At 43.1% G+C, this 12019-nt stretch overlaps 1 protein-coding gene across 1 annotated transcript; it reads left to right on the top strand.

Annotated features, from left to right (window-relative positions):
* Positions 1 to 18: 18 nt before the first annotated feature.
* nt5dc2 (5'-nucleotidase domain containing 2) lies at positions 19 to 10285 on the top strand. Its single transcript, XM_062391707.1, has 14 exons — positions 19 to 426; positions 2841 to 3025; positions 3102 to 3176; positions 3277 to 3332; positions 3773 to 3866; positions 5254 to 5382; positions 5823 to 5883; positions 5984 to 6086; positions 6197 to 6298; positions 6851 to 6932; positions 7089 to 7175; positions 8212 to 8352; positions 8772 to 8836; positions 9323 to 10285. Exons 1-14 carry the CDS (start codon positions 81 to 83, stop codon positions 9582 to 9584), a joined length of 1788 nt encoding a protein of 595 aa, XP_062247691.1. The 5' UTR covers positions 19 to 80; the 3' UTR covers positions 9585 to 10285.
* Positions 10286 to 12019: the final 1734 nt, after the last annotated feature.

Here is a 12019-nt window from a genome sequence, read left to right as displayed (position 1 = left end):
CGTGTTTTGATCCGCTCGTATAAAAACTCGCAGCTCAGCTCAACTCCTTGTTTTCCACGTGTTCACATGGATCCTTGAAAATGTCTCTGACCCGCGTGAGCAGCGCGTTGAGCCGCTCGCTGTGGAGCGGAGGGAGCAGCTCCTCAGTCTGCAGGCTGTCAGGAGCAGCGGGAGCAGCAGGAGGAGCAGGAGGAGCAGGAGGAGCAGGAGGAGCAGGAGGAAGCTGCAGCTCCGATCCGGACAGGCCCGGTGCAGACGTGCCCTCCTCCACGGAGCCTCCCGGGGCCAAGAAGCGACCGAAGGGGCCCGTGGGCGCCCCTGGTGTCGGGGCCGTGAGGAGGCGCTCGTTCACCTCCACCGCGGCTCCGATGGACAAGAGGTCTTATCTGTGGGCCCGGTACCACGACCTGAGGCGGCTGGTTCACGGTAAGAGCCCCCGGGTCTCCTCCAGGTCGGTCCCCGGGTCTCCCCCTCACAGCTGCGGGGAATGTTACCACGTCAGCAGGGCTCCATGTTCCCCACATACCCCATGTTCTGTCCTTTGTGATCAAGTGTGGACATTTTGTTCCTGCAGGCTGTGATTGTCTGTCTATGTGTGTGAGTGTGTGTGTGTGTTGGCTGCCTGCCTGCCTGTCTGTCTCTCAGTCTGTCTGTGTTTGTGTTGGTGTGTCTGCCTGTCTGTATGTGTGTGTGTGTGTTTTTATTGACCAATTTTGGTTCAATACCATCATTGTCGTTGTTGTTCTTTCCAAACATCCAGATCAGACAGATGTCTCAGAGCTGCAGTTTCTTTATTTGTTCCAAACACACTTATGATCTAAGTTGAAATGATGGTTTGTATTTGTTAAGATAAAAGTCAGTGACAGAAGTGAAGTCCGTGGCTTCACGTGTTCTCCTGAAGATGATCTGCTTCATCTAATAACAACCCTGACCTCAGATAACCACAACACAGTAACTTATGAGTGAAGTATTTTGACACCACAGATAATTCTGCTGTTATTAACCTGATAAATACATAGAAATGAAATGCAGCAAAAGAAAACATGAAAAATATATAAAAACTTTAATAATAAAAATACCTTTATTTGTGAAGTACTTTTCTAAACAAGTTCACAAAGTTACAGACTTGGAAAAGTTTTGAAACAAGATGACAACAAATAGGCTGAATAAAATCTAACAATCCAAATACAAAGTTCTTACTAAGTTTACTGTCACACAGATTATACAAGGACGGACCTATGAACAGTTTGTGCAGGGAAGCAAAATAAAGTAATAACAGACAAAACAAGCAAAATATGCAAAAGAAAAAGACTTTGTATATCTGATGCCATATCATACAAACAAACATGTTTTAATATTTCAGATAGAGCTCAAGTTACGTCTGTCTCAACAGTTGGATTGTTGCATTTGTTGAGATGCATCATAATTTATAAACTGTGATTTTAAAAAACACTAAATCTGTGAATCTTCTAGTAACTTTAGGATATCTGTCTAATGCATGCCAAGGAGAACACTGGGATATAAAACCACTCAAGAAGTGCTTGTTTTCTTTAATATTCATATAAAAGCTGTTTCTCTCTCAGTGCAGAGCATGAATCCTCCACCTCGATAGTTTGGTTTTAAAGCCGGTCCTGCCCGTTCCACCCACGTCATAGATCTGAGTGACTCAGTGTGGAAAACCAGTAGTGCTCCCAGCAGCAGAGTGGCTGCAGGGAAATCGTGCAGCCGCCACAGCCCTCGGTGAACTTGAACATGTCCCGGGACAGAGTGGCCGTGTTCCCTGTTCTCCTGTGGACATTGATATTCCCTCTGATCACGATCCAGCCACAGAATGTGACTCTGTTTCAGCCCCAGAAGAAAACGGTTTGTTTGTTTAATCTGTGCCCATGTGTTCCCCGCATGACTTTGTGCTTATCACAACAGCGGCTTGGACAAAATGGATCATGAGAAGGACCTTGTATACTGGAGGTGGTCGGCTCCCACTCTGCAGGGCTGTTGATTTGATACTGTACAGTACAATGTGTTCGTTTGGGATCCACACAGCTCGGGAAAGTGTCAGATGAGATCTCAGCAGCAGCACATTACGCAACCGGCAGTGAGCAGGCCAGCTTCACTGGATTGAAAACAGTGTCAGCAGGTTTCATAAAAAACAGAGAACGTTACTGATTTAGGAGTCACACAATATGGACGACCCAATCCTACTTCCCCTTAAATCAAACATTGTGTTCCCCTCTTCTCCCTGGAACAGACCTGATCCCCCCCCGGTGCGTTCAACCTCCTCAACTCCACCACCATCTACGCCAATTACTAAGTTAACTGTCACACAGATTATACAAGGACGGACATGTGAACAGTTTGTGCAGGGAAGAAAATAAAGTAATACAACACCAACAACAATAACAATAATGATAAGAAATACAAAGAATAGATAAGGATGTGTATTTACAAAATATAATAAAATGATAATGCCCATTGTGAAGAAATGTCTCTGAAGTGATTTAAAAAACACTAAAGCTGTGAGGCTTCTATTAATATATAACTACTCAATAAGTGCTTGTTTTTGTTTAATATTCATATAAAAGCTGATTCTCTCTCAGTGCAGAGCATGAATCCTCCACCTCGATAGTTCAGTTTTAAAGCCGGTCTTGCATGTTCAACCCACGTCATAGATCTGAGTGACTCAGTGTGGAAAACCAGTAGGGCTCCCAGCAGCAGAGTGGCTGCAGGGAGCACTACTGGTTTTCCATTATTATTGTTTTTTTATTAAATCAAACATTGTGTTCTCCTGTTTTGCTGCGTCATTGTTGGATCTGTGTTTTCATGTCTTCTCCCTGGAACAGACCTGATCCCCCCCGGTGCGTGCAACCTCCTCAACTCCTCCACCATCTACGCCAACAACGAGGTCAGCCTGGCCGAGGTGGACATCTACGGCTTCGACTACGACTACACCCTGGCCCTGTACTCCAACGCTCTCAACACCATGATCTACAACACGGCACGGAGCTTCCTCATCGATCACTTCAAGGTGTGTTGTTGTTGCAGCAGTTTGCATCAGATCCAGATTCAGATTTCACATTCAGATCCTCTCGTGTGTTTGACAGTACCCCGCGGGCCTCCGCAAGTACGACTACATTCCCAACTTCGCTGCTCGGGGTCTTCACTACGACATCCAGAAGGTGAAGTCTTCTACATCACAAATATCCCAACTGCAGGAAAAGCGAGTGCTGAAACAGTCAAGAGTGAAATTTCCTTTTTTTATCCATTTATCCTGCACAGGGTCTTCTGATGAAGATCGACGCCTTCCACTACATTCAGCCTGGAACAGTGTATCGGTAAGAGGCTGAGTCAGGGCTCAGGAAACAACTGCCAACAGCCTTCCATGCAAAAGTCACGTCCATTATTACAGGCTGGGTGTGTTTTGAAAGCAGGATTACACAAAAACTACTGGAGGGATTATCATGAACCCTGGTGTGAGTCTGTGGTGTTAGTCAGGGAGAAGAACACATTCAACATTGGGAAGTTTTTTTTTTTATCACATTTCCATTGATTTTCCCAGAAAGTGATTCATGGATCTCGATGGAAAAACACAGGCACATTCACGGGACTGAAATCTGAGTGTGTGCAGCTTGATTGAATTGAAGGAGACTATTGGGCCTTGGCGGAGCTACGTTCTGTACTGACTTAATTGTTTTCAGCCACATTGATATTTATTCAGCCTCTTTATTTACATCCCGGCTGCTTCACTGTTTACATCCATGTTTAATGTTCCCAGCGGCCTGAGCCCCGTGCCAGACGAGGAGGTCCTTCAGCTCTATGGAGGAACCTACCACGTCCCTCTGCAGCAGGACAGTGGCTTCTATGGCAAGGTGAGGAGGGTGTTGGTTTGTTTACACAGTTATTATATATATATATATAGTGTAGAGTAATAACAATACAGCTGTGTTAGACAGTTTGACTGGCTGGGGTTGTTTGTACCAACTTTTAAAAAAGTTGGGTGGAGAGAGCAGATGATGTTTATCAGTTGTGTTTGTCTTTTAGGATTATGTAAAAAACTACAGGACCGATTCTAACAAAACTTGGTAGAAGGATGTGATTTGGGTTATTGAAGAACAAAGTTTTTTCTTTCTCACTTTTCTTATAATAAAAGAACATTGAGCTTTTTAAAAACATTTTCCTTGATTTCTCAGAGAATAATTCACAGATCATTTTTTAGGGGACTGATATTCTAATGTGTGAATCAATAAGAATATCGAAAAGTGGTTTCATGTGGGGATTGTAGTTTTATCTGTTTGCAGATAATTACCTCCACCAAGCAGGCTGTGTTTTCATGGGTTGTTTGCTGGATTTGTGTCTGAACATTTTTACTCCAAACTTCGTGTAAGGAAAAAAAACACAAAAACCTTTGGTGTGAATCAAGGATCTCATTTCTTTCTACTTTCTTTAACATAGCTAGATCAGTCAGTTTTGGACATTCTCGACAATGATTTCATGATCTACTTTGTTTGGTTTGCTTCAGCATCAAGGTTTGATTGATTTTAAGAAGAGTGTTGGGTTTGCACTCTACTTTCCAAACGTGTCTTCTCAGTGAAACCTTTGTAGTTTGGCACAGATGAGGAAACCCGTCTTATCGCTGTGGGCTCAGAACATCTGTATGAATCTCATCGTGTCGCTCTCAAACCAGGATGTTAGTCCAGGATTACATCTGTAACCTTCCACAGAGATTTTTAAATGTCCTGGTTCATGTGGCTTAACTATTACGTAAGTACCTGATGGTACATTTCGTAATCTCATTCGTTCCCTGGTAAACATGAATCAGCTGGAAGGTGGCGTCACTTCCCCTGAAAACATCACCACAGGAACTTTGGGTCCAAAAAACCTTTTTAGTGCAGATTTATAATTTTGTATGAGTTCAGCCAAGAGAAGCAGAAATCTGTATTAAATCTGACGGTTAATCTTATTTGTTCCCTCGTTTGGAGAATTTTCAGTTGAGAATCAGATGTTTGGGATAAATAGTTTTTGGTTCATCAGGTGTTTTTGAGTGTTTTCCTGCAGCAGGACGTTTACCTCTCCTTCCTCTAATCCCCCCCTCGAAGCTGTCCCATCCAAAATGTAATCTCATTTGAAGACTTGGCTTTGTTCTCAGCCTCTCAGCGGGCAGAGGTGGAAATGAAAATGGGTTTGAATGGGATTTAAGAAGTCATTTCAAAGAGCACAAAGTAATTCTCATACATTAAAGTACGTTTCCTGTCACAGGGACCGAAGGTGAAGCAGTTCATGGACATCTTCTCCATCCCCGAGATGACTCTGTTGGCCGTGGCAAACGATTTCTTCATCACCAACGACATAGAGTATGATCCAGTTCACCTCTTCAAGGACGTCTCCGTGAGTTCGCCCTGTGGCTCTCGCTGTATTTAATGTCTGCCTCATACTGAGAAACACACTGCGCTGGTTTATTTCAAAGGTTTTCACGCACTGGGATTCCTCTTCAGCTGGAGGCTCAGGAATCTGCTGAGCTCAGCCAATAGTTTGAAGTGAACTCTCAAGGGTGGAGCACAGAACAACATGCTGCCTCCTCCTTTCCTCCTGTGGCTGAGGTTTCCAGTTACAAGGCATCGCACTGCAGCAAAAGAAATGTATAAGATCTCAGTTTTAAAAACAAGCAGGATCTTAGGCTTTCAAGCACTTCAACATGAGGAATCATTTATTCCTTGGCAGCGTTAGCTCTCTGCAGTAAACACTCCAGCTAGATTTGGCAGTGAACCATGAAAAAGTTGAATAACACAGATCTGTTCCCTGCTCAACGCTTCTTCTTCAACCCACAGGAAGCAATCGGCATGGTTCACCTCAAAGGCTACATGTACAAATGGGTCATGCAAGATCTGGGTGAGTTTCTTATCACCGGGTCGAGTCAGAATTTCACCACACTCACAAAGACATCCCTGTTCTGCTTGGTGCCTCTAAGATTACCTTCTCCCCCCACCAGATAAGTTCATCCTGCGAGGAGAGGAGACGGACGCCGTTCTGCACCAACTCGTCAGAGAGGGAAAGAAACTGTTCCTCATCACCAACAGTCCCTTCAGCTTCGTGTGAGTGGGATTCAGCCGCGGTGCCGCGTGTTCCCGAGTCAACTCTGACTTTAACGAGAGTAAACAGTGGCCCTCGGTTCCACCTGTGTTTGTGTCTCTCGGTTGAACAGGGACAAAGGAATGACTTACATGGTGGGGGGGAACTGGAGAGACTTCTTCGACGTGGTCATCGTGCAGGCAGACAAACCGCACTTCTTCACCGACTGCATCAAGTGAGTGAAGGAACACCGGTCGTCTGGAGCAGAAATCTCGTTAAAAACCTATTGGAGCTCAGATTAAATCCAATTTAAATATATAACATATAACAATTCTTCATTAAAATGTCTAATAATAAAGTAAGTCATGACAGGTTGTGTTTGGGCTGTTTGGTTGTTGTCGGTCAAACTTGTGTTCCCTGTTTCCAGACTTCATGCTAAGCTAACTTGCTGCTTGAGGCTACAGATGTGAGAATTGTACTGATCTCCTCATCTCTCAGCCAACCTCCCAGGAATATCAAACTGTTCCATGAAAGCATATTATGTCATTAAAATGTTACACATGTGTTTTATGTATTGTATGCTTGTGTACTTACATTATCCAGAATGTTTCCAACAATGTTCAAACCCAGAGGAATCCCCAATTTGATTTAATTGCGTATTAATTTAGTTTTGCAATTTGCGTCCGGGTAGCATCAGGTTGATTTTCATCAGCACTGGTGGTAAAGACATCTTTTAGTTTTAGAGGTTGATCTTTTCTAACATCCTTCACACTTGTTGCTCTTCCAGACCCTTCCGACGCCTGGATGATAAAGGAGACCAGCGATGGGATAAGATCACAAGTTTGGAAAAAGGGCAGATCTACAAACAGGTGTGTGTTAATACCTCATGTTCCCGCTCCCTCCCTGTTCCTTGCTCTATGATGAAAGCTTTGTTCTCGCCTGTTGTGACTGTGACACACGTCTGTACTTGTTGTTTGATGGAGCTGAAGAGAACATCTGGTGGTTTGTGGTTTTTTTCGCTGCAGGGAAACTTGTTTGACTTTCTCCGGCTGACGGGGTGGAGAGGATCCAAAGTGCTTTACTTTGGAGACCATCTTTACAGTGACCTGGCTGTAAGTGTCAAAGCATCACTCACGCTAACATGACATTACTGCAACTATAATTATAAAAGGTTAGTTAATAAAATCATAATGTGTCATCACACATTTTTGAAACACAGACGCACACGATGCCAGATGCTCATTGACACTTCAGAGTGAACACTTCAAACACCAGATGGAAGCACACACTGATATTGTTTCAAACATGTAGAATTTAATATTTTATAATGCAATATATTCTTTAAGTTCTCTGTTGTGTGTCAAATGAGCAAGGGAACTTTATTGTCACAGCACAGAAACAAGTTAGTTCACGCAAGAAGAAGAAAAGCATCAGTAAAACATGTAACACAATGAAAAGCTGTTAAAATACACTTTAATCTGATTTGAATACATATAAATCTTCTTATGCAATTAATAGATAAAATGACAATAGACCAGAATTATGTTCAGTTTGCAAAGATAAGAATTCCTGCCTCAAATTCTATAGAAATATTAAAAGTGTTGCAGAGAAAGCAAAGAACATGGACTAGAGAGAGCGGGAGTGTTTTTAAATTCGATTAAAATATGTGTGGAGCAAAGTTCTGACCCAGGGTCAGTCTGGGACGACTGCTTTCTAAACATCTACTGGGTTTGAATTTGGTTTGAAAAGATTTTTGTCTCCAGATTGTTAAGTGATCCATTAACCTGCAGCAACACACCTTTTTATTTTATAACTAACTGCAAACACAGACACAATAAAGATGAGTAGATGTGTAGTTTTTAACTAGATAAGTTCCCTCTTATCAAAATGGAACTTGCACTGAACATCCCTCCTGTGAACCAAATACACTCGTCAGTGTTGACAGAAGACGCTGTGCTACATTTCCTGTTTGCAATATCTTCTCAAGCACATCTTGATTAGAAACCAAGTTACTCCTGTGCCTGGGGGAAATCCGGTTTCCTCTCTAGAAATCAGCTCAGCGCAGACACCAGTTTCCTATAAGCACATGTAAACACACTGATTGTACAGGCTGGTGTTGCACCAAAGCAATTTCACACTTTGCTGCAGGACCTGATGCTGCGGCACGGCTGGCGTACGGCCGCCATCGTACCGGAGCTGGAGCAGGAAACCAAAGTGGTGAGCACAGACCGCTACGCCCTGAGCCTCACGTGGCTCCAGGCCCTGACCGGCCTGATGGAGCGTCTGCAGGTGAGAGTCTCACACCAGGACTGGTACTTTTCCATGTGCAGTCCTGTTTACGTTGTACTTATTATGTCTATTTTCATATTTCTCTTGTGTAGATTTCAATATTTCCTTATGTTTATGTTCCACTTTGCTGTTGTAACACATCAAATTTCCTCGTTGTGGGACTAAACAAGGACTATTTTTATCTTATAAGACAAATACCAAGTCCAATCCAAATGTGTTCAGAGTAACATCTGTTAACAAACATCTGCTGCTGTGTAAAAGTGTCAAACTGATTATCAACGAAGCACAAAAACACATTTTTACTCCTGTTCAGATTGAACCCTACAAATTAGTGTGCTGGTGGTTAAATTGTAGTTTTTCCATCTTAATGTGATCAACCTGGATTTGTGTTCATCGTGTTGTTTTCTTCATCATCGCAGACTCATCGGGACGCGGAGTCGAAACAGGTTTTTCAGGAATGGCAGAAAGAACGAGAGGAACTCAGGTGAGTGCTTCCCCTCCCAGTGAACCCAGTGACCCTGAACCTATTTGTCAGGTAGAGTATGAACCTTGATGCACTCGGGTTCGGTCCAGGTCTTCAGTTCTTGTTTTCACTTGAGCACTTGGTTTTTCCTACTGAGTACTTTGATACTACACACTCTACTGTATTTGTTGGACAGCTATAATTACTTGTTACTCTGTAGGCTAGGATTTTAGCCTTAAAGCCTATAAGGAGTACATGTTTTACATTTCATTAAACTACCCAACAATATGTAAAATATTTCTGAATAAGTCCACACCCACCTGTTAATGGATCAGTAACAACAATTTAAGAATAAATAATGAAGCAGTCAGAGGCCGTTCTCTCTGCCTTGTTTACTTTTCACTGCCTGAACTCGTATTTTAACTTTCTGTACTTGCTGCTAAAACATCAGACGCCTTCATCAAAGTCACGTGAACTCATGTTGACCCGAATCTTCTCCGTCTCCAGGATCATGACGAAGAACTTGTTCAACCCTCAGTTCGGCAGCATCTTCAGGACGTGTCACAACCCCACCTACTTCTCCAGGCGCCTGTGTCGTTTCTCCGACGTCTACATGGCGTCCCTGAGCTGCCTCCTGAACTACGACCTCTCGTACACCTTCTACCCGCGCCGCACGCCCCTGCAGCACGAGGCTCCTCTGTGGATGGATCAGCTCTGCACCGGCTGCTTGAAGACCCCGTTCCTGGAGGAGATGTCTCAGATTCGATGAGAACCTCTCTCTCCTCAGATACTGACTGATTTCCCATTGGAGGACTGGTGAACTCTTGAGTTGAATTGTCATAAAGCAGGGTTTTTCCATTTTTTAGGCCAAGAAGGTGACGCACAACTTCCTCCTCAGCATTCCCCTCCCACTGAAACCCTTTTTAAAGCACCTTTTAAGAACCATTTTTATTTTCCATGGGCTGGAGCCGCCATAGAGCCACATCATTACATCACTGTATACACCAACATCAAGTATGGCAGACTACAGCATCTCCTGTTAGTTTTATTAACAAACAAAAATACACAAGACAAAACAGGCTGTATTAATAAAGCCCTGTTTAGTCTTGATAAGCACTCACAGGGCTTCAGGGTACAGTTTTACCCTCCACCCATTCACACACACAGTCATACAGTGGAAAGGGGAAGTCAGGGATCGAACCGCCGTGCTTCCAAAGCCACAGCAGCCCCACGTAGCTCTGTTTTTAAATATATAATGCTTGGTAGAGAAGGGGGGGAAACAGTGACCCACTTACAAAGGGAATGCACTAGGGGGTGCTGTAGATTCACTGATCTCCTGAGAGAATGCAGCTCATGTTACATGTTGAGGCACTAGACTGACAGTCTCTGGTTTTCTAAGTATTATGGATCTGCTGAGCAATAATTACGCTACCGTCGCACAACTACAACAAATAAAAAAGTAAAATCTGATACTGCTTTGTGTTGTTTTCTTCTTATAATGTACACATCATGTTTTTTTTATGTAAAATATTTAAGTCACAGTGAAGAGAGTTGATTTCAATAATTGATGAATTATGACAAGAGCTGGTTCATCCCACCGCTGAGACCGACCTTTAATTAATTCAGCTCATGTTGGGAGTTGTGCTCGTTTCCTCCAATTGTTTTAATTGGTTGTTTGGTTGCTAGGCAGCGCAGCATCCATTCATCCCCTCTTCCCTCAGCATCACAAACTCATTCACTTTGCAGCCGCCCGCCTGAAGACATCAGCGGAGGTACAGTACTGTGTGCATGCTCTGACCCAGGGTCTAACCCGGGGTCTAACCCGGCTCTGCTCAGTCAGATGTTGTTGTAGATGGATGTGAATGTGTGGCAGTGTTGTAAAACAGCTTCAGCTCGATTTAAAATAACCGGAGCAGTGAGAATAAAGCAGCTCGGTTGAGTTAGGATGTGTTGTCCCGTGCAGGGATCGTTTGTGCAGCGACTGTTTAACACATCGTTGCACAGTTGTGTCTTCTTGATGCGGGTGATTATTAATTGATAAATTCAGCCTCCTCACTGCAGGAAGTCACTGAAGTAATGTGCCGTCGTTGTTGTGAGGCAGCTGTCTTTGTTCGAGGCATCTTTACTTCCTCATGTACTCAACTGCTGGATCCGTGGGAGAACACGTGACTAGCAAATAACATATTTGATAGTTTGTGTTGTTTAGCATTTTGGAATATCAAGTGTCTGATATTATTATTGCTGTTGTTGTTGTTGTTCTTACTGGTGTGACCTCAAATCACAACACTCGGTTTTCCAAGTTTTCCAGATTTTTCTTTAGATGTGTCACGTGGTCTGAAAACTACATGATGAACTGCACCACAGGGTCACCTCAATCTAGAGCAGTGTGAAACCTCACTCTCCTGTTTTTATCTAAATAAGATAAAATAAGATAAACTTAATTGATTATCTATGCCGGTGTAATTCAAGAGGACACGTGAAAGTATAAAACAAATAAAACATTTTGATCTAATAATAGATCTTTTCTTATTTTAAAGAGTATAAGAGTCATGCTGTCATTTACTCCAAATGGCATCTTATTTTAGAATTTCCCTTTTCGGCAGCTCCTGCAGCTTTTCCTTCAGTTCAATGTGGGTTTAGTTTTTCTTCACCACATTAATACAGTTTGATGTTCAGTGACTCCCTACACAGTGCATCAGTGTTTAGAAAATCACGTGACCTCTGGGGACAGAATGACAAATCCATTTACAGTTAATAGTCAACTGTTCTTTCAGGGACTTGCAGGAGTGTGTGTGTTTCAATCCTCCATCATGAATTAAAAACACTACCCCCTCCTTCAGTGTTTGATTCTCTCCTGGTTTGGGATGAAACTCAATCTTTGCTGTGTTTTTATATATAACTTTCTCCCTCGCTGCGTTAGAGGATCCTAACAAACTGATCTGGCTGATTCTGGTTCCATTACTGCTCCATCTCCCTCTGAGGTCACAATGAGAAGGTGTATCAGCTGTTGCAGGATATTTCTCGGAGTTCTATTTTGGGGCTGGATGTATTTCCCTGAATACCAGAGAACTGTTTTAAACTGTGACTCCCATTGCCTGATTGAGGGCGTATTGATTTCTTCTTCACGTGATTTTTTAAATCAAACCCATTATGAAACATGTGCTGGGAGACGTGTCTGTCTCGCCTGTCTGAACATGTGTTTGT

The sequence above is a fragment of the Platichthys flesus genome, chromosome 7 (assembly GCF_949316205.1).
Source record: "Platichthys flesus chromosome 7, fPlaFle2.1, whole genome shotgun sequence".
Lineage (NCBI taxonomy): Eukaryota > Metazoa > Chordata > Actinopteri > Pleuronectiformes > Pleuronectidae > Platichthys > Platichthys flesus.
This window is presented reverse-complemented; position numbering and strand designations above follow the sequence as displayed.

Coding starts and splice junctions, on each gene's coding strand:
- nt5dc2 (XM_062391707.1), top strand. CDS start 81: ATGTCTCTGACCCGCGTGAGCAGCGCGTTGAGCCGCTCGCTGTGGAGC. Junction 3,177..3,276: donor TTCACTACGACATCCAGAAG/GTGAAGTCTTCT, acceptor TATCCTGCACAG/GGTCTTCTGATGAAGATCGA. Junction 5,383..5,822: donor ACCTCTTCAAGGACGTCTCC/GTGAGTTCGCCC, acceptor TTCAACCCACAG/GAAGCAATCGGCATGGTTCA.